This window comes from Carassius carassius, chromosome 37 (genome assembly GCF_963082965.1).
Source record: "Carassius carassius chromosome 37, fCarCar2.1, whole genome shotgun sequence".
NCBI lineage: Eukaryota > Metazoa > Chordata > Actinopteri > Cypriniformes > Cyprinidae > Carassius > Carassius carassius.
The window spans coordinates 12,382,527-12,405,724 of NC_081791.1; the positions used below are offsets into that span (position 1 = coordinate 12,382,527).

At 39.7% G+C, this 23,198-nt stretch overlaps 1 protein-coding gene across 1 annotated transcript in view; it reads left to right on the top strand.

The window, feature by feature from the left end:
* The window catches only part of myt1b (myelin transcription factor 1b), a 37,365-nt gene that overhangs the window by 11,880 nt on the left and 2,287 nt on the right, over positions 1-23,198 (top strand). Inside the window, exons 2-19 of the mRNA XM_059527495.1 lie at positions 2,077-2,177; positions 5,440-5,494; positions 6,632-6,662; positions 7,651-7,713; positions 8,364-8,641; positions 9,452-10,315; positions 12,431-12,565; positions 12,786-12,876; positions 13,179-13,298; positions 15,310-15,524; positions 15,762-15,952; positions 18,757-19,014; positions 19,103-19,257; positions 19,358-19,420; positions 19,629-19,697; positions 19,895-19,957; positions 20,607-20,690; positions 21,611-21,832. Coding sequence (XP_059383478.1) covers positions 2,077-2,177; positions 5,440-5,494; positions 6,632-6,662; positions 7,651-7,713; positions 8,364-8,641; positions 9,452-10,315; positions 12,431-12,565; positions 12,786-12,876; positions 13,179-13,298; positions 15,310-15,524; positions 15,762-15,952; positions 18,757-19,014; positions 19,103-19,257; positions 19,358-19,420; positions 19,629-19,697; positions 19,895-19,957; positions 20,607-20,690; positions 21,611-21,832 — 3,058 coding nt within the window. The remainder of the gene's footprint in view (positions 1-2,076; positions 2,178-5,439; positions 5,495-6,631; positions 6,663-7,650; positions 7,714-8,363; positions 8,642-9,451; positions 10,316-12,430; positions 12,566-12,785; positions 12,877-13,178; positions 13,299-15,309; positions 15,525-15,761; positions 15,953-18,756; positions 19,015-19,102; positions 19,258-19,357; positions 19,421-19,628; positions 19,698-19,894; positions 19,958-20,606; positions 20,691-21,610; positions 21,833-23,198) is intronic.

The window sequence follows — 23,198 nt, forward strand, 5'->3', positions numbered from 1 at the left end:
GAGGAAATGAAAGGAAAAGAAAGGACAGAAGTGAGGGGAGAAGAGGCAAAAGGAGAATGGCAGATGTGTCGTACCTCTAACTACAATATATCAATACTGAAAACAATAAGTCTTATAGAGATGATGATTCTACTGCAAACAAACTGCATGTGGAAGAAAACAATAGCTTTGGAAGTGTTTTGATATGAGTTAAGTGAATTTCAATTGTGTGTGTGTGTGTGTGTATGCTGTATATCCTGTATATTCTTAGATTATTTTCTTGTATTTTAATCTTTATACATAACTATATAACAACATTTCACTTAAATAATTTTTACTCAACACTACAAAATGTTACATGGGCTTTTATGCTTGAGAGAGAGATTCGAGATCTTTGTGATTCAACACAAAGTCCTCTGGTGTCCTCTGATCATTTTAAAGGCAAAGCTTGATGGATTGGCGTAGGTTTTTGTTCATTTTGAACACTGAAATCCTCAGAAGGTTTTCTCACGCAACTTTTGAGAGTTTGTTGCCTGTGGTATTGTTGACGGCTAAACAAAAGTGAGTTATAAACCGGAGTCTCAGCTGTGAGATTTCACGAACATTGGCTGATCGGTGCTCATTGATGAATGTAATGATTCTTTTAATACATTCAGCGTTTGATGGCACGAGCATGTTAGCGCTTGAGCGGAGGGGATATTTTTGCATTAGATTTTATTGACACTCTTTATCATTCTAGCATGCATGTCTATCATATGTGTGCTGGAGGGGGTGGGGAACGGGTTTATGGAAAGATGGACTATTACCCTGATGAAAAAAAAGAAAGGAGGAGGGAAAAAAATCTGATTTATGGTTGATTCATTATTTACTGACCAAATTCCCTCCCCCAGCACGGGCCTGTCTCTGTGACCCCTCCCCTCTCTTACACTCCTGCCTGCTAAAAGCTCAATAAAAATGCACAAATGTGATTGATTCTAATAGCAGGCAGGCAGAGCTTCCAGCTGGGGTGTTTTAGCATGCATATGCATGTGTGTATGTGCGAGTGTAAGTTTTTTTTAGTTCTTGCCTCTCTTTAATTAGAAGTGCATAGGTCACATGAGTAAAAGGCCCAACCCCCTATCATGACCTGTCAAACTGTCACTTCACACATTTGACATTATGCACCTTTCAGTCAACATATAAATGTGCTAAATATGTGCTATCAATATATTATATTAGTTAATGCATTTACAACCAAAGATAAATATTACTTTTTTTTTCTACCAGTCTCTATGTGGGTTAGTGACAGGGCGCTCTTTATTTTATTTTATTTTATTTATGCATCTATTAATTAATACAAAATTCTGTTTAAAATCAATTTATACTGTACATACAATGACTTAAATACATCCATTAATTTTCTAAATTAAAAGACTTTTAGAAATTTTTGTGGTACACAAAATATATCAGTATATATCAGAAATGTGTGTGTATATATATATATATATATATATATATATATATATATATATATATATATATATATATATATATATATAAATATATATATATATATATATATATATATATATATATATATAGAAAAAAATATCACTAGTATATGACTATACATATTTATAAATAATAAAAAAATTCATATTAATATTTGAAAAACATTTGTCTGCCAAATCATTGTCTTATGTAATATGGAAAAAAAAAACTGCCATAAGAGTTTTTAAACCACATGAAACCAGCATGGGTACAAACAGTACATTTCCAAGACACATGAGATTTTTTCTTTACCATGGGCATTATCATATATCATTGACCCAGGTGTGTGTTTGTGCGATTGTGCACTTGTGTGTGTCTTGCTGTTGGGATGGAGGAGGTTGTGTTTCCTGTGCTGAGGCTGCTGATCTCAGATGCAGGTGGACAGCTGATGAGATGATCTGGCCGTTTCACTGCTGAATCAGTCTCTTACAGCATCCAAACCTCACGCTCCTTTGCCCTCGCTCCACAAAACTCTTCCAACTGCCTGCGCAGATGCTGACATGACTGTCTTTCCCCCTCATTTTCATTTTTCATTTTCACTTATTGCTTTCTCTTTCTCTCAAACAGAAAATGAATACCGGGGGAAACTCCTGAACCAGCGCTGGACGCGAGGAGACAAGATCAGTCGCTGCCGGCCCTCTCTCAGACTGCAGAGCCGACCAATCAAAGTTAGTCGACCCGGGCCCGCCTGGCCAATCATCACGCAGAAACTCGGGCTTCCTGCCAAGTTGGCACAATTAGAGGCGAAAGAGGGTTATACATTTATGACATTCATCAGTTCTGTCTGTCAGCACACTGTGAAAGGAAGTCAGCGTTGTATTACCGCAATGTACGCAGTTCATGCTAGCTTGACCTAGAATGGGTTTTGGCAGAGCAACCTAACCCCCCTCTGAATAAGCCAAGATTTTAAAGTGTCCCGTGTCTTGTAATTATGAAGAATTGGGCTGTTCGGCTCAACCTAATTTCATTTTTAGAGCTTTCTTGCATTATTTAGGAAAACTGGAGAGGTTTGAAAGCGGGGATGTCCTTGAGCTGCTTTTGTTTGCTATCTTTCATCAACATAAAAGAAAGTCTCTCCCTCTCTCATCCTATCGACTCCCCCCTTTCCTTTTTATGCTTAGGTGTGTGTTTTTGCCTTTAAATGGATGCATCCTTTTCCTCCTCTTTTACTCATTCTTCTTCATGCTTTTGATTTGGAACAGTCCATATTTTCGACCATCTATCCCTTTCGCTTCTGCACTGGGAAATTCACTGGAAGAGATTTCTAATGGGGGGGGGGGGGGGGGGTGGCGGGTGGCGGGTAAAAGAGAGAGAGAGTCCTCACTCTCTCCCATGGGCCCATAAATGTATTATCTGAAGCGATTGATTTATCGATCTAATTTTAAATGTTTAAAGGGTTGCAGTTGCAGGCAGCTCTTTTAAGAGCATCCAATTAGATAATACCAAACTCCGACTGATCAGCGTCATCCAACTGTGTGCAGAGGAATCAGAGCCAAGCTTATTCTCATACTACCACACGCTCTCGAGCGAGTGCGAGTTTATACACACGCACAAACATAAAGCTCTCTCAGTTGTCAGTCATAGCGTTAACTCCGCTTGCCTGATGGATGGCTCAGATCTCCTTGGCGACCGTATCGGCCTCCTTTAATTGGCCGATGCTTTCCGCAGGTAATTTTGGAGATGTCAGTAGTCTTGTCACTCCAGCGACAGTTGCCACGTCAGGCCCGGTTGCGTCCTTTTCTTGTAAATGCGAAAATGAATAAAAGCCTCATTTATGCGCACCAGAGGAGGAGGGGTGACCTTCTTTGTGAAGTCATTGCCCCCAGCCAGCAATTTGCATAGAGCTGTCAGAAGAGCACGAAGGAGCGTCTCCGTCCGCTTGTATGGAGAAGAGAGGGACACAATTAATAATGTAACACACGGCCCAAAGGGATGCACGGACGTTCTCTTGCTCTCCGAACTGGTAAACAAAAAAAAAAAAGTTGAGTTTATCTTAGCGTTTGCATTTTCCTGCCAATTTTTTCAGACGTCCCCAGTTCTCAAAATCACTCACTCATTTCTCCGCCAATGGTCGTAATTAAAAACGCTGGGGAAGGACAGGTTTGAAAATATTAAAAGGCCTTTGAGTGATATTACGAAAGAAAGATGACATTGTCTTGCCTGTCGCAAACACCTACGCTCCGTGCAGATTTAATGAGGCGGAATTTGAAATAAAAAAGCAATGCAAACTCTAAAGCGTTCACCTATTCGAAAGAGATGCGTAGCTATGGTTACAAAAACATGAAAGCCACACGGGCCCTGTTTGATTCATGTGTTGACACTAAGGAGACAGCAGTGAAAGACCGGAGGAAGCTACAGTGGGAAAAGAATAAAACGACACGCATCTGCTCCTGGCTTTTGAGCTGGGGGTCAGAGCGGTCACAGAGCTTGTTTCGGAGACACAGAGAGGGCATAGAAGCCTCACAGATGGGTGAACCTCACACAACACAACACTCAGTGTTTGCGTCCGCCATCTCCCAGGGGCTATTTGATCATCAATGTGAGAAAACTTTCCTCTCAGGCCAGCGAGTCGAGCTCAGAGTGTGAGAAGCGAGTATCGGCGCGCATAAAGCCAGCTTGTTGCCAGAGAGCACGTGTGCTTGTGATCAAAACGCCCCTGGGAGAGGAAGAGAGACTCTCTGTGCACCTGTCTGCCCGGATACACACACACACACCGCCAACTTTCATCGCCCCAAACGCAAACTCCCTCAAATCGTACACAACACACTCATTATCCGCCCGTGCTGAAAAGTCGGCAATCAACAGGAAGTGGCACTGCCAGAGAGAGTGCGCAGAGATAAAAAAGAAAGAGAAAGGGAGCGTGTGAAAGAGAAACTCCTCTGTGAAAGTGCAGTGTGCCCTTGCCAGCTCCAGCGCTGTATTAAAGGCGGCAGCTGGGAGCGGGGTGAGCAGCGCTCGCCGAGGGTCAAAAGGAGAGAGTTTCGTGGATTTTCAAGGATTCCGTTCCATTTAAATCTCAGTAAAGTAATCAAAGCTAATGGCGCCATTGTGCCGCCAGAAAAGATCCAATGGCTTTACAGTGAGCAGACTTCCCTGAGTATGTGTGTGTGTGTTAGAGCGAGATTGAGAGGATTGACACCTGCTCCTTTTGTGCCAGAAAGCGCAGCGAGTGTTGCAATCGGGGACTCAGTGCGGGAGGAATTACAGTGATTTGGAGTGCCTGTGTTTGTCTTATTTCTGTCACTGCGGTTAATATTGCTATTGTAATTACCACTCGAGCTTGCCATGGGGCCGTGAACACAAATGGGCTCCTCTGGCAGATGCCATGCTCTGCTGTGTCCGTCCAATCAGAATGATTGTTCAGGGCCTCCAAATTATAAACTGATGAGGGGTACAGAAGGGTTAGGGGGAAGAAAACAATGAAAACGTACTGAGATTTAAAGGTTGTTCCATTCATCCATCCATCTATCTATCTATCTATGGCTGTCCATTTATCTATCTATCCATCCATCCATCCTTCCTTCCTTCCTTCCTTCCATCCATCCATCCGTGTCTTGTCTGTCATTTTTTCTCTCTCTTTTATTCTCTCTGTCTGTCTATCCATCTCTTTGTTATTTTGTCTCTCTTAATGTATTAGTGTTTGCAGTATAAAAGAGCAAAAGTTCTCAGTGAGTATTTACAGTATGAAAGTGTGCTTCTCATACATTATTCATGACTTCATTATCCCGAATGTATGGTGTGTATGTGTGATTCTCTGTGTGTGTGTGTGTGTGTGTGTGTGTGTGTGTGTGTGTGTGTATGTGTGACTCTGTGTGTGTGTGTGTGTGTGTGTGTGTGCGCGCGCACGTTCGTGCATGTGTTAGTTTGTCTCACTCTCTTTCTCTTCCATATATCGCTCTAGTCCTGACTCTCTCCATTTCTCTCTGACAGATGAGTTTGGATACTGATGACAAGCGCACTCGCTCACGGTCCAAAACAGGAAAAGGTCAGTGAACCCTCTCTCTTTCTCTTGCTCTGTCTTTCTCTTTTTCTCTCACCTCTAAAACTCATTTTTTTCACTGGTCAGCTGAGCATGTCTTATATGTTCGCTCTAGGCATATCTAATATTTTAGCTTCTCTCAAATAATCCTGCTCTTGGAGTCTCTAGAGGTCCTTTTGCAAGAAAATCCTATTCACTATGTAGCATTCAGTAAGCTGAATAGAGCTTTGTGTGAGAAAAAAAAAGAGCATTTCTCCAAATGCAATGTTAAAAGTTAAAGAAATGCTTTGAAATGTTGAAATTTTATTTGCTTGACCAGATTACCCAACTGTTTGTTTATGAGAGGAATGATCTGGGTTCAGTAAAAGTTCAGCTCTATGGACAGCATCTCCAACATACTGTCAGATCATCAGTAATTCTGACTCATCCTTCAGTTTGTAAGAAATTGTTTATAATACACATGCAAGAAAAAGCCTATGGGTTAAGCCATCCAGGAAGGTTAAAGCACTTTATTTCTGCCATACACAAGTGTGTTATTGAGCTGTAAATCATCCTTTCAGCATAGGGACTTTTATTATAGTCAGCAGAACCTATTGTAAAGTGGGAGGAGTTTCAAAAACTAGTTCCATACTATATAGTACTTTACAAAATAGTAATGCCACATTCACTTACATTCATGAATAGAGGTGTGCTGGTTTTAGAAATTCTAAATGCACTGAACCCAACATTTCTCTATAGATAATATATTGCATTTATTTCTTCTTTGCATTACTTTTCTCTGACAGTTTTTATTGCTTTAAAATAAATTGATTAGAGAAAGGCTGTTTTTAACCATCTGCAGTTATGTTCTGATTTCACCAATAAACTAAACTGTGATGATTAATCATATTTTTGTGCTGATTTGTGCATATTGTGCTTTTTTTCATCATCAAAGCGTGATGTTTTGGCTGAATCAGGTGTTTGTGTCTATGTATATATATGTACTGCATGTGTGTGTGTTTTCTCTTGGTAATGCAGTCATGAGTCTTACTGCATATGGCCTCCTGGGCTCTGTATATATTTGTGATTTATTGATTGTGGTTCTGTGCAATTATTAGATTTTTCTGCTTAATTTTATGTTCTTGATTGTCTCTCCCTCTGCAGTTCCCTCAGAGATTGTGGGACAGGAGCTGAGGTAAGACAAATTAGTTCTGTAAAGTTAAATATGCCATTTTGTTCCTCTGCAGCAATTTTTTCTTTATTGTTCAAATCCACGTTTGATCATGTTTTGGTTTGCAATGCACGCCACTTTACAAACAAAACCCATTTTAATGTAACAACCAAACCCATTTTCAACAGTTCTTATCATCAACAAATTTACTGACAACAATAGAAATCTACATGTATGGAGACCATGCTTTTTCTTTGCCTGATCAAGCATTTGTTTCAGATGGCCAGCGTCTGCTAGTTCCAATAGACCCAACAACACAAAATCTGTACCCTCATATTCTCAGCTTGTCAAGTTATTCTCCACATTTTCCACTAACGGTCAAGTGCACTATGTAGTTTACAAGATTGTAATTTATAACAGAATCAAAACACTCGCTAGCCATCAGGGTCACTGAAGCTCCTCACAGATCTTAAACAGCTTAAAAAAAAAACGACCTCAAAATATGCATTCATACTGCAGCAGAACAGAATAATAAATACTTCAAGACGTGATATGTTATGTATATAATTGGATTTGTTAGCCATAATATTCTATTATTGATCTTGTGTGTAGTATGTCTAGTACATTCAAGATCGATATTATGTTAGTATTTAATATTATACATTATATTATCCATATATTAAAATGCATGTGAACACAAGTTGAAATCTCAACCCTCTTTGCTGATAATAAACGAGAATTCCAATGAAACAAATGTACAAAATATTAGGGATTTCTGCGAAAGACGGAAGGTATTTCATGAAACGAAAGAAGAGCCGCCACAGCAAACAAAAATCAATCGCAGCTCCATCGTATTGACGAAACAATTGTTTTGCTAAATTTAAAAATCTATGTTTGTTTGTCCTGTCCTGGCTGTGGAAATGCGGCTCCTGATGAACTATTTAGCACACAAGCACCACGAAATAACAAAAGCTATAAAGCATCTCTAATTTGACCCCCTCTATCTGTTCAGCTGCCCTACTCCAGGATGCAATGGCTCAGGCCATATCAGTGGCAAATATGCCCGACACAGAAGGTACGACAGATGACATGCCCGTGTGGTGCTCCGTAGCCCCTGATTCACCTCCCTCTGTGGCCACATAGCCTTTCCTGATCCCAAACGCTGTTTAGCCCATAGACTAGATCATCTTAATCTTCATCTCTTCCTCTGATAATGACAATCTCTCTCTCTTACTCTCCCTAATAGAGGTCTTTAGGCAGGGTATTGATTATTGGAAAGATATTACAGTTATGTTTATTTACACGTGTATACATTCAGGAAGCCATTTGAGATGCTTCATGTTTATAGATCTATCTCCGCTGCCCGTCCGATAGCGAGACTTTCTAGGTGAGGGCTTTATTGAATTCCACCCTCCCTTGCTCCCTCCTCTCTCTATCTCTTTCTCTCTCTGTTTCTTATTTTATTGTGGTATAATTAAGTATTCCAGTCAACTGGCTGTGATTTATAAAGGCTAAATTTACCAAGCACACTGCCCCCTACAGGTCAATATCCAACACTGTTCCATTCCACATCTGAGTTTCCATAGACTGTTTAGCATGGCATGCATGGCTTGCATGTGTGTAGTGTGCATGTTTTCATTATTTTTACACTAGTACTGTAAAAGTCCTTAATGTTGTATTTCTTATCGAGTTTTCTAATTAATGCTCTTTCTTCTTCTCTTATAGTGCTTTGAGTTGCCCATTGGCCAGAAAGAGGCGCTTACAGGAAGCAGAGTCAGAGCAAACTGCTTCCAAGAGGAAATCTCACCCGTTAAAGCTGACGATGGATGAAGGATTCAATGCAGAGAGTGAGGGGAGCGGAGAGGAGACGGAGTTGAGGGAAGAAGAGGAGGAGGATGAAGAACAGGTGAAACAGAAACCTTGTGATCAAGTACGTGTTGAAGAGGAGCAAGTGAAACAGAACACAGAAACTGCCAATACAGAGGAGGAAGATGCTGATGAAGGTGAGTGATCAAAAATGGCCAAACAAATCTGAATATGTTTAACAGTCTTGTTTTGGGTGATAAATACAGTTATATTCATACACTGATTTGTTACACGCTCTGTGCCCGAAGTGACTGCTGTACATTTTTAGAAGTCACAGCCTGATTTATAAAGCAAATTTCATTCAAAGGAATTGCACTCAACAGCTAGTTGACTGTCACATCATTGACAATGACACACAAGCATTACACCCTTTCTGGGTTATTCTTTGATGTCAATGTTGGAGCTCCAAACTCTCTCAGGTGACACTAAATGTTAGAAAATAAGGTGTTGTGCATTCCTGTTAAACATTGAATGAAAGGAAAAAAAAACTGAACCAAAAACGGAGTTTTTACAGATTTCCTGAAAGTATAAAAGCAGTTGTCAAAAACAGTTTAGAATAGAATCTAAAAAGTCTTGAAAATATATACCTTCTTTCTTCTGTGAAACAGGAAAGAAGATATTTTGAAAAATGTCTGTTTATTTTATTTTTATTTATTTTTTGTATATACAATGAAATACAACATTGGACCCCTATCACTTTTATTACATGGAAGAAAACATTTAGACATCAAAATAACTTATTTTATGTTCCACAGAAGAAAGACATTCTGGTTTAGAACGACATGAGGGTGAGTAAATAATGACAACATTTTATTTTTTCATTACTTATAATATCTAGGCTTTACTTTGGACTCTTGTCCGTACAGACAGTATTCAATCTACTTGATGCTGTAGTATGTACTGTACAATTTGAGAGTCAATCCAAAACATTTGTGTCTCTCACACAGAGGAGTGCATCATAATTGAGGCGTCCAGCACAGAGAAGCCCAAGCTCTCATCCTCTGAGGATCTCTCTAACTATCAGCACATAGTGTCCAACTCAATGACGCACCTCAACAACCACAACAACGGTGCCATGTCACCCCAACAACAACAGTCCATCACAGTGGAAGAGAAAGAAGGAAATGAAACAGAGGAAATAAGGAACCAAGGAGTTCTGATGTCTAAAGAGAATGGAGTGATGAAAGGTGAAGAAGAGGACATGCACACTGAGAGTCAGAGGGAGTCAGACCATCAGTATTTTACTGAGGAGATGGAGACACAACACGCCGAAGAAGAAGAAGATGATGATGATGATGATGAAGAAGATGATGATGATGATGATGAGGTGTTGAGATCTGAGATTAAAAGAGAAGGGACATACAAGGAAGTTAAGTCTGAAGAGGAAGTGGAGAGAGAAACCAGCCCTTCGGTTGTCACTGCCACTCAGGGATGTCACGTAAGGGAAGACTATGTTTCTCACAAACTTACATTGCCAGAAAGCTACAGCTTTAGTAAAGCTGCCACGGCATCTCCTGTGGTTATCGAACTGCAGTCTGAGGAGTCAGAGAGGGATGCTGACTTGGAAGGTAACGATGACGATGGGGATGACGACAGTTTGTCTCAACGATCGACGGTTGCGGACGAGTCTGAGATGTTCGACATCATGCGGGGGAACTTGGGGTTGCTGGAGCAGGCCATTGCTTTGAAAGCCCAACAGGTCAAAGCTCATCGTGAGCTCAGCCGCATTCCCGAACACCACCGTTTCTTTCCTCTCGACGACCGGTCCGGCAAACACATGGAACATATCCGCAAGAGCTGCTTTGGAAAAGGTCAGATATTTGTCACTTTACCTACCAACCCCTACGGAATTTCTGTGTAGTTTTCTTAGAAATTCAATTGTGACTATTTTAGTAATAATGTTTTTACAAAATCTTTACAAAGTCTTCACATCATTTTTTGTCTAAAACTATTCTTACGCAGACTGCCGTGTCAATGCGACTATTTGAGCAAGCATGATTGTATGAAGACTTTACAGTTACAAAACATATTTTACATTAAATGTTGCATAAAGTTATGTTAAAATAGTTTTACATAAAAACAATATAAGGACAACAGTTCTTTCATAAACTCTTGCAGTAATGTGACTATTTGCATAAAAAATATATTTTTTAAAACCATGTAAACGGTCTTACCCGAAACTGGCTCATCAGTTGAATTCAAGTTTACAATTCACACTGAAATTCATTCTTACATAAATGGATTCACATTGGAAGATCCGAAGGAATCCTAGGTTAGTACAGGATAGGAAAAAAAAAACTTTTGTAAAGTTTATATAATCTGATGCAATTTATATAAGAATGCTTATGCAAAGTCTTTGCATAGTATCTTAATAGTTTTTAGAGGAAGAATGTAAACTGATGTATCACCGTGATTGTAAAGTTATGTAAAAATGCTTTGCACTACCATCCTTACATACATTTTTGCAGTAATGTGATAATTTATCTGCAAATGATTTTTTCATGAAAAACTATGTAAAGATGTTGCACAACCACTACTGCATCAGTTAAATTAAAGTCTATGAACAATTTGCACGAAACTAGATTTCTTACGACTTAACTATTTAAACAATATTCTTGTGTAAATTGTATTAACTGTAATTTTACACAGTTCCTATATAGACTTCTCATAGTATATTCATGAATTAAAAAAAGGACATTGTTGCATTAATGAGACAATTTGCATAATAATGGTTGTATGAATTAGATTGTTGTATTCAGTTGAGTCCAGTTGATTAAAGAATCACATCTTGAAAATGTCCACAACACTCATTTTGGGTACAGAAATTCCTCCTCCTTGTGTCTGAGCAATGAATTTATACACACTCTAATGCCACAAACCATTTCATAAATGCACTCAGAGTGCTTTTTAAACGTCGCACATATGCATTTTTCAACACACCCTACACAAGTACTCAAATATCAACAAATTCTCATAAATAAACATCCACACATGATTAATCAGAAAGCAGATTAAAATGGCAAGCTCTCGCTCAGGCAAAGAACTGCAAGATTAATAATGGGGGAAGCAGTCTGGAGAGTATAAATGGGTCAAATGAATTGGTTTCCATAGATAAACTCCAGCCTTAGTCTATAATTACTGAAGCACTTAGAAAGAGAGAGAGAGATTGTGAGAGAGTTGAAGGGGAGAGAGGGTGTGTGTAATTAGATTGGTTTGGCACGTGTTTATTTGTTTATTGGTTTTGTTTGTGGTGTTGTTCTGCTCTGGGTTGGCACCGTGCCCGGTCCGTGTGGCACTGGATTCAGCCGAGCGCTTGGTAGGGCTCCACACCCCGTCTATAACTGGCCTCCTCACGCTCCGACCAGTTTTAATTAGGAGGTACATGTCTCGTTAACATTTCAACATTTAATTAAGGAGCCACTGGAGCGCACATGCAAGCTCTTTCTCTCTCTACGTCTCTCACTTTCTCTCCTTTTTCTTTTTTTCTATCTGCCGTCTGTTTTTCATGTTTTTCACTTCTGCCTTTGTCCTTGCACTTTTGTTCATTTACCTCGGACCCCGCACACTTATTTACTCTTTTCTCCTGTCTAATATGGGGGTGTGCTTTGCCAATGGTAAAGTCTGTTTAATGAGCTCCATTTTTCAGTAAATAGTCCAATAAACCCCAGTGCACCCTCACTGAAGATAATAATCCTGTATGGAAACATCCACCTGCCCAAACGCATAATGACCGTAATTATCATCGTAAATGTGCCTTCTCATGGGTCCAGAGGCAACTTTAACAACTTCCAGCGAGCATGAAACCGTAGAGCGTGTTTGTGCACAATGTGTGTGGTAATATGCCCGTCTTTTGTACGTTTCTGTCCTGACAGAAGTGATAATGTCTTCAGATAGGGTTTGACTGACAGGTGTTTTGCTGCCCACAGAGAGTTCTAGATCAGAGAAGCGAGAGATCAAATGCCCAACCCCCGGGTGTGATGGAACGGGTCACGTGACAGGACTCTATCCCCACCACCGCAGTCTGTCAGGCTGCCCACACAAAGATCGGATCCCTCCAGAGAGTGAGTCGACATCAAACTACAGCCACATCTTTTGATTGTGTGATAATCTGCAGCTGAAAAGACAAAACACTCTACTTTAAACATCTAGTATTGTGTCCCTTCCTAAACCTCTCATCTCTTAGTTCACAATCGATGCTGGTAGAATTCGTTTTTTGGGGGGTCAAGAAGTCTTTTCATTGGCTGACATGTTCCTTTGTGTTCTGTGATTGGTTGTTCTCAGTTTTGGCCATGCACGAGAATGTCTTGAAGTGCCCAACACCAGGCTGCACTGGTCAGGGTCATGTCAACAGCAACCGAAACACACATCGCAGGTACGGAGTCTCCTTTTTCAGGATGGTTTTTTTTATGACCACGTGTTAGATCCCCAAATACATTTGGTCCACATAATGACAATAAAGGTTCCGAAAGGTGTTTTTTGTAGCGAAGCAAAAGAAGAACCTTTTTGGATTCCCCAAAGAACCTTTCGGTGAACCATTTTCCACTATAAAAAATGGAAATGTTTCATGAATGTTAAAGGCTCTTCATAAAACCATCAATGCCGATAATGAAGCTCTGTTTTAAAAAGTGTAGTGTATTTTCCTCACAAATTCTTTCACATTTCCTCTTCTATCAGTTTGTCCGGATGTCCCATCGCTGCTGCCGAAAAACTTTCAAAGACTCACGACAAGCAACACCTGCCCCAGCCTATGGCCGAGCACATCAAGGGCAGCCCAAACTCTGACCGTATTCTCAGGTGAGGCCTAAACCCCAACAAAACAAACCCAGGAACTGAAAACATCAGCGTTTATTCCTGTTTTTCCCAGCAACAGCAAACTTACCCCCTGTTCAGTCTCCTCCTGTCCTTCAGCTTCTTTGTCAGCAGTATGTGTCCGTCAAAAGTACATGCTGTGGTTGGTTAGCATAGCTGTCAGTCACCATAGGACTGAACTCACTTACGCAGCAGCACGATTGGTCAGGCGTTTTGGAATGTCGGTCCTCCCTTTCCTTTGCCCTTCTAACAAAGCACAGCCTGCCATTTCATGCAGGGATCGGGCCTCAAACCTGCTAGTCTAATTATGCCACTGATAAGCTAATTATGGGACTTACAGGGCATGGAGTATTGGAAAAATAATTACTTTCCTTCAGGAAGCATGTCTGTGGTCAGACAAAGCAATGCGGATTATGAAAATAATAAGCAGTCCTCTCTTATTAATGTTATTCTGATTTAAATGAGCGTCAGTTCACTGAGAAAGCCCATTAAGGGAAGATGTCGACAATGAGAAGTCACTAGAGAGACCTTTGACGGCTCTGCATCGCACCCCTGCTAATGGGATGCACTGACTAATAAAGAGACAGGAAGCAGAGGGTAATATACTTTACATGCCATTGTCATGCAGATCATAACGTGAGTGTGTGTTTTCCTTCAAACCACATCTGGTTCATGCCTGAAATCCGTTAATGATGTTAAATACAGAACACAGTGTCATAGTCCACAATGACATGCACACCCACATGCTAGCATTCTTTAGCTAGTTTCCAAAACCTAGCAAGCCGCCTACAACATTTGGAGCGTTCTATATGAGCAGCACTCTACACTGCAGCCTTAACTCACAATTGAGTTTGACCAAAGAAGGTAATTTCAGGATTGCAAGACCAGTTCCTACCTACTTGAATAAGGTGCATTACAAAATCTTAAAAACTGCTTGCCAAATTAACATTTCAAATACCTTATTCTGAATTAGCAACAAAGTCTGATAGGAAATATTCCACAAACTTATTTTTTTCAGTCAAATAATGTTAAAAATGCATATTTGAAGATGGTCCAGCCAATGCGCATGTACTGTCTCAAGTGTACGTTTCAGGAGACTGTCTGATTTTATGGAAATCGGAGCTTCTAATGGAAGCTGCAGTGAAGCAATTACTTTATCAATTGGCAATTGGCTCTTTTATTAGAAGGCAGAACTTATTTCTCCGTATTTCTTTCTCATTCATAGTACTATGAGTAAACCGTCTTGGTATAGTTGCTAAGTTAATTATTCTAATAAGCATAGAACTGCACAGCATAGAAATATTGAGTAAAATAATCAATTTTAATTACATTGAATAATATTCCTCGCATTATCTACCAATGCAATTCCTTTTGGGATTGCCTTCTCTGTGAAGGACACTGCAGCCTTAGAATTTAGTTCAAATGTGACATATTAGGAAGCTACTTACATTTTTTAAACAGTGTTCACATTGGGAGCATCTATGATGCTTTAAAATGCCGCCTCAGTAGGCAGCTCACTAGTTTCTAGAGCACAGCAAATGTCTTTTCAGAGGTTTTCTTTAGAACAGAGAAAGGGCCGCAAGGGCTCATGGTTCTTCAGGAAAAGGAGTCGGTTTTAGGGCTTCAATTCCATGCTATACGATATTCTAATGTGCTCAGTGCTGATAAGACACTATTTAATCCTCTTCTCCTTCTGTCACCCTGCTTTAAAATACTCTCTCTCTCTCATTTACTCTTTTACCAGCTATTTATCTGTGGGACTTTTCCTTCCTTTTTCTTTTTCGCTGTATCTTTGGCTCATTGTCAGTATTTCAATTCCACTTCTCTTCTGCTGTCTAATTCCAGCCCACTCTTTCACTCTTGATCTTTTATGCTCGCTTACACTTATCCTTTTATGCTTCTTTTTTCTTCACTGCAGGGATATTGATTCTTTTGTGGAGGGAAAAAAATGATGGAACCTTCTCTCTCTCTCTCTCGCGCTACTTATTTTTTGCAGGCCCATGTGTTTTGTGAAGCAGTTGGAGATTCCTCCGCACGGCAGCTACAGGCCTAGCCTCGTACCCACCACACCGCGCGCTAATCTGGCAAAGGAGCTGGAGAAGTACTCCAAGGTGTCCTTCGATTATGCAAGCTTCGACGTGCAGGTGTTCGGCAAGCGCATGCTCGCCCCAAAGATGCACACCAGCGAAACTTCACCCAAAGCCTTGAAATGTGAGCAGGATTAGTCATGGTTTATGACTGCTATGTATAATACACTCCTTGCAGGCAGAAATCCGGGTAAATGGTGTGCTTTGTGAATAGTACGGCTAAGGTTTGAGATTCTTTATTGTTGTACATCAAGGTTATCAGTAAGTGAGTTTGGTAGAGTGCACTTCAATGAAAGGATCAAGTACTATTTATAATACTAAAATTATTATTAACTACAGCAATGTTCTCTTTTCCCCATAGCTAAACCTCCATTCCCCAGGGCCTCCCCCCCAAGTCCCAGCTTGCATGGTGGTTATGGAAAAAGCTCCTCCAGCAGCTACGATTATTCCCATGATGCCGAAGCTGCTCACATGGCCGCCACTGCAATCCTCAACCTGTCCACACGCTGCTGGGAGAGACCAGAGAACCTCAGCATCAGACACCAAGATAAGGTACAGAACATTATCTCATGTAACAGACGAATCCAATCAGAGTTATATTAAAAAATGTCCTGGGTCTTCCAAGCTTTATAATGGCAGTTAACTGTGGATGTGATTTTGAAACCCAAAAAAGTGCATCCATCCATCATAAAAAAAGTGCTCCACATGACTTTGGTGGTTAATAAAGGCCTTCTGAACTGTAGCAATGCAGTTGTAAGAAAAATATTAATATTTAAAACTTTCTAAAAACTGTAATCTTTAGCTTCCACTAACTGTCGTACGTGCTTTCACGAGAGAGTGGCATTCAAGCGGATGATGTAGGACGTAATAGGATACAGTTTACTTCTACTGAAACTTCTTTCATTTAGCAAAATAACTCATTTACAAATGACAGCACTTACTAGCTAAAAACAAACAGTTGACAAACACTACCCAGACATTTCCAGTGCTTATAGATTAGAGTTTCTTGTAATTAACTGAAAGTAGTGATTCTAATAACTAAACAGAAAAAATGTAACGTTAGTAGCTTAGCTATTTTGATAATAGAGCAGGTATTAGCTAACAATCTTATTTTCCATACAAGGATTGGGTTTGGAATTTTCCATACAAAGGGTTGCTTTGACAAAACACAAGGCAATAATCAAACTTTTTCTCTCAAGTAGCATTAGGAAGTCATTTGAGCAATTTTGTTCATTTGGATTAATTTTCATTTCATTGCAATATACTGACTAAAAAAAAATCACAAATTCTTTTGATCTAAGTCTTTGATCAACAGTGTTCTCAGAAGTCTCTATAAAGAATGGTACATCTCTTTTGTAGTGAAATAAAATGTAGCTTAATGGAGCTGTTTTTTTATTCATTTATTCAAATTAGGCTTAATTCTAGTCTTATTAGCTACATTTAGTTTAGTATCTGTTCAAGTGTGATGCTGGTACTCTAATTAAGATCCTTATTGTTTCTATTGTGCCAGATGAATGCTGCTCTGATTTACTCTGATCTACTTTAAATTATGAGTAGCTTAGCAGGCTACAGTTTCAAAATTGCTTCTACAAGGTCACACCACGTGTAGATGTATAATAGTTAATAAAAGTGGTTGGTAATGGTTAGCATCCATCGACTGAAGTAAGTCCATCTCTATGTGTGATTGATCTTCAGCAGGGTTTGTATAAGATGAACGTAGCGTTAGCGAGAATGCGTTTGCTTGCTGTTGGGATCTTATTGCGTCATCTCTCCTCCCTTTCACCTGTCCCTCCGTTCGTTTCATCCTTGTCTCCTCTTCATGTTGTTATTGCATTAAGTTGATAGTGAGCTCCCTAGATAGGGCAGGACCAGGTGCTGCATGTTCTTTTATTCAATAATTCCATGGTTAATGCAAATGAGGGCATCTCTCTCTCATTCCCTCAATTTCCTGTCCCTTTTTTCTTTCTTTTATTTCCCTGTGCCTTTGCACACCCAAAAGTACAATCTATCAGCCTCTCACCCCCCTCCTCTGTCTGAGAACTCTGGGATCTATACTGTAATTGGAGAAGCTCTGTCCCCGATATTGTGATTTTTTTTTAAAAAAAAAAAAGCTTTCTCCTCAGCCCAGGGAGTGACTACTTCATCATTTTTCGATTTCCTGACATGTTTTTAGCAGAAGGGGATAAAATGTGAAGATTAATGGGCAGAAAGACCTAGTGTCTCAACGCTAATCAGACTGGGACTGCTCTGGGATCAGTGCCTACTGTGTGTGCACATCTCCGACTTCATATTCACACACAAATATGTAAACATGCTTATTTTAGCACTAATCCATGCATAATCCATCTACATACAATAGGAAAGTATGTAATGAATGTTTTAAAATGTATACTTTGTTGTTAAGCTTTATTCAGTGTTTGTTTGTTTTACTCAGATTTCATAATTGTAATTTTTTAAAGTTCATAATTTTACTTTTCTAAGCAATAGCATTACAGTTCCTTAGCCTACAAACACCCACTGCATTAAAAAAAACACCCACAACATCCTACAAGCACCCAATGTATTTACAAACACCCACCGCATTTACAAACACCCACAACACCTAACAAATAACCACATTTACAAATTCAAACAAACACCCACTGCATTTATAAACACCCACAAAACCCTTCAAACACCAATAAACACCCTACAAACACACACTGCATTTACAAACCCCCTTTAAACACCCACTGCATTTACAAACAGCCATAAAACTCACCTAAATAACAAACACTCACCACACCTTAGAAACACGCACCGCATTTACAAACACCCCACAAACACCAACCGTATTTACAAACACCCACTGCATTTACAAATATCCACATCCTACAAACACCAACTGCATTTACAAGCACCCACAAAACCCTTCAAACACCAACAAACAGCCACCTCATTTACAAACACACACAACAACCTACAAACATGCACCACGTTTACAACCAACCTACAAAATCCCACAACACCTTAACAATCACAGCAAATTGATAAAAAAAAATAAATAAATACAACACACCCAAGTATCTTCATAGCAACACCTTGGTAACTACCCACAACATGCTAACAACCAGTAATGCATTTACAAATACCTACAAACACCCACTGTATTTACAAACACCCTAAGCAGCTGCATAGCAACACCTTGGCAGCCACCCACAACATCCGAGCATTGTGACAAGGAGTTTTGTACTACGCAGATTATTTTGTGAAATGTAAAATAAGATTTAAATTCTGTAAAAATTTGCATCTTTTTCTTTACAAATCATCATAGCGAACCCAGTTATCAATTAAATTATTTTCTTTTTCTGTTGTAGAGTATGGAAATTGAGGTGGATGAGAATGGCACCTTGGACTTAAGCATGAAGAAGCCCATAAAGAGAGAAACGGGCATGTCTTGTGCCAGCCCTGAAGTGCGTTCCCCTGATCTGTCTTCATCATCTTCATCATCATCTTTTCACCATGGCAACAGCAGCATCTCACCCCACTCTTTACACACCCACAAACAAGAAGAGTGGGAGGGGCCTCTGGACTACACCAAACCCAATCGACAGAGAGAAGAGGAGCTAGAAGAGGTACAACCATTTTCTATTTCATTTAAATGAGGCCCGATCTATCTATTGTTGTACAAACCAGCATAATATTTATTGTATCTTCACACAGATGGACCACAGCACTCAGTCATTTGCTTCTTCTGACCCTGAGGATTGCGACATGATGCAGGACAGCCTTGAGGACAGGAAGTACCCCGGAGAGGTCACAACCCCCAGCTTTAAGGTCAGGTTCCAGCCCAAGGACAACAAGAAAGAGGTCCTGCTGTAAGTCACATCTAATTTGCATCCATTTACGTGCACAAATTGATATTCAGCACAATGGAATCATTTCACTCAGTCAGGCTTTTGTGTTTGTCCCCTGCAGGTGTCCCACTCCAGGCTGTGACGGCAGCGGACACATCACCGGAAACTATGCATCGCATCGCAGGTATACATGTTCGGGGGTCACCTCTCTGTTCTTATTTTGCCTTTAAATGGGAAATATCAAATAAAACAAGACATCACATAGATGTTATCTTTCGCTTGCTTAACTCTTGCCTGCTCTTTGCTTTTTACACTGACTTGGGACATTCTGGGTTCTTTCACTTTATCTTCTTCTTCTCTCTTTTTCCCTCGTTTCTTTTCAACATTTTTAGCCTGTCTGGGTGTCCTCTCGCTGATAAGAGTCTTCGGTCCCTCATGGCAGCACACTCAGCTGAACTTAAGTATGTCTGCTCTACTTCTGATCTTGTCCTCTGTTCTTGCTAAATGCTGCTTTAACTCTTTTCTTGATATGAAAACAGTACAGTACTTAAGACTCAACTTAACATTATTCTAAAATTCCACCGTGGCCCTGCTCTTGGTCAAGTTAATTTCAGGTATTATAAACCAACACATTTAACGTTTGACTTTACTTTCCCAGATGTCCAACTCCAGGATGTGATGGTTCAGGCCATATCACTGGTAACTACGCATCTCACAGAAGGTATGGCCCATTGAACAATCCCTCCCACATGCATACCAATACACAAACAGGACAGAGAAGTTTAGTGATAGCTGTATGTTAGACACACAAGCATATGCCACACTTAATTTATTACTCGTCCCCATTACTGAATAATATTTAAGATAGGAATCAAAGCCCGGATCTTGTGTAGTTTCTTTCTTCTCTGTTTTTCTAAAAGCTTGCTGAGGTCACTGTTTCCTAACCAGGCACGCAATATCAAGCGGTAAATCTCATGTCTTGTATATGTTGTGCTCAGTAGCCCTGCCTACACTGAATTATCATAGGCTCAAACTATCCTACTCCACATAGCTATTGAGAGATTCAGGTAAATTTGGCCACTTTTTGCCATCTCAATGAGGAAAATTGTCCCAATTTACCTAAATTTACCTTATATTACATATCAAATATGTTTCGATTGGCTGTGATTTTGTTCCATCATCACTTTCAGCATGGAATTGCTGGAGATTCGTTGCATCGTGCCTGGTTAGGATATGGTGTATGCTTGCATCTTTCTTGATACTATTTGAGTTTGGTTTCTCCTGCATTGCTTTGGGTCAGTAGTGCTGGATCCTTATTGTTCTGAGTTTCTAGCTCCTCTGATCATGAGCTGCATACTCTCTATTTTCAGTTTGTCTGGGTGTCCACGGGCCAAGAAAGGTGGAATAAAAACAACTCCCATCAAGGACGACAAGGAGGACTCCGAGCTCTTAAAGTTCGTACTGCATAGAAAGCCCAAGGCTTTTCCCCCTTTCTTACTGTACGGTAAAAAAAGACACAATTTAGGCGGGATATTGTAATGGAATGATCAAATGTTGGATAATAGGTTTGTCCAACCACACAGTCATTTAACAACAGTGTAAAGCAGTTTAGAAAACCTCTCTTTATTCAAACAGAAGTGATTTAATCAAACATTTCCATCTAGAACCACTTGTGATCCCAAAATACTGCTTGCGTTCTACTTTGTTAAATATCACCTTGGCAACCTTCCAAATAACTCACTCGTACATGAGCTTATGAGTCAGTGCATGGAGCCCCGCATGGCCAACTAGCACTAGTAATGTTCAAATTCTTTTGGGTAAAGGCCTTGTGTGTTTTATCCCATTGTACAACTTCTAAAAGCAAGAAAACAAAGACGCCTAGTTACACTGCTGGGGAAATAAAAACTGTGAACAATATATTACAGCACAGATGGCTCATGGGGTATTGAAATATTGCGCATGTTTTTGTTAGTAAGTCATCTGCAGTGCAATGTGTGGGTTTTTGTCTTCTTGTTTTTTTCTTGGTTTGTTTATTTTATTTTTTTTTGTGACTGCCAAGTGTAGAAGCTTTTTATCCACATGATTCCACTCCAGTCAATGAGCAGCCGGCATATGGCGGCACTCAAGCTCCCCAAAGTGTAAAAATGTCTTTTTTTCAGTTTATTTGAATGTTGTAATATTCACAGTCACTGTTGGGCAAAGTATGTAGCTAAATATGAACCTCTTTACAAAACTGAATATAAACTCGAGTGAAACAGAGAGTAAACAGATGGTGACTGTAGTCAATAGCAAGGTGATATTTCTGCTCTCACAAACTCTAACCACACTCATATGTTTTATTCCCTCTATCTTCATTTTTTTCCTTCTCTCACAGATGCCCAGTGCCAGGTTGTGACAGCCTAGGTCACATCAGTGGGAAGTATGCCACTCACCGCAGTGCGTATGGATGCCCGTTGGCGGCCAGGCGACAGAAGGAGGGTTTGCTGAACGGGTCTCCATTCTCATGGAAGGCCTTTAAGACAGAAGGCCCAACCTGTCCCACACCAGGATGTGACGGATCAGGACACGCCAACGGCAGCTTCCTCACACACCGCAGGTAATTGAAAGCTAGACAGCTATGTTGAATTTCAAATGCATTCGAAATTTACAACCAGTGGAGTGAGTTTGGGTGCGAAACATGTTTGGAAACAGCAGTGTTAATTTCGTTAACGAAGACGACGACGAAAAATATTCGTTAACAAACATTTTTTCTTTGACTAAGACTAGACGTTGACGAGCTAAAAATAAAATAATCTGATTACGAAATTATGCCGCGTTTTTGTTAACTAGACGAGACTGGACTATAATATTATTTGAGGACTACAGGACATTTAAAATGCATCCTATAGACTTTTGTCTTTCAAAATGTGTGTCCCTGTCATTGGATTGCGATCGGAAAAGGGCAGTTTGCATATCTAGTCAGCATAGCAGCCGCAGTGGATGGATAGACTAATAAAACGCGAACTGGCGATCTGAAACAATGGCCTCAGCACCCGAAGGGGTAGGGATAAGGTAACCAGACGTCTATTTTTTCCCGGGAATCACAATTCGTTGTCAATTAACTTAAAGTTAGTGAAGGCGGGATAGGCGAAATCACGCTGATAGAAGTGTTCTCTCGCGCATGCGTGCTCCACTTCCACAGTTGTCACATACAGCGCGCGATCAGTTCTCAGCGTTCAAATACACACACAACAGTCCAAATGTTTATCGTGTAGAGTATTGCACGTAAATACAGTAGGTTATGGATTAAGTGAACGTGAACAGGTGAGTGAAAACTGAACATGTGTCAGTATTTCATGGATGCCTTCCGTCTTAAAGGGACAGCATTCCAAATTAAATATCTTAAATATTGTATTTGTCTTATTGTGCTTCTTTAAATATATATATATACATTATATATGCTGCTTTTTCACTTTGTCATTGTCATATTGTCAATTTTCATAATTTATTCAAGATTTCCCAAATTCAGTCCTTGATTTAAGTTTTTCATAAGCTTAATTGATTTGGTCTAAAGAGAGAAAAATGTATGATTATTTTAATTTGAAAACTACATATAAAATAGCTAACAAAATAAATTTTGGTAACTACAGTTTGGCAAAAACTATTGACTAAAAGTAGTGACTAAAAGTTGACTATCTGAAATCTAATCCAGTCCAAATGCATACATCTGTGATTGTTGTTCTCATCTGTACTTTTCATGTCTTTCACACACACACACACACACACACATATATATATATATATATATATACTCTGAGGAGAATCAATATTTTAACGTATCTGTTACTGCATTCCTCTGTATTATTACCGTTCCAAAACTGTAAATAATACTTAATAATGTTATTTATATATATATAAAAAATTGCCAGACTATAATAGGCCTAATAATAATAATATTAATAATAAGAAAGTACACTGTTTTC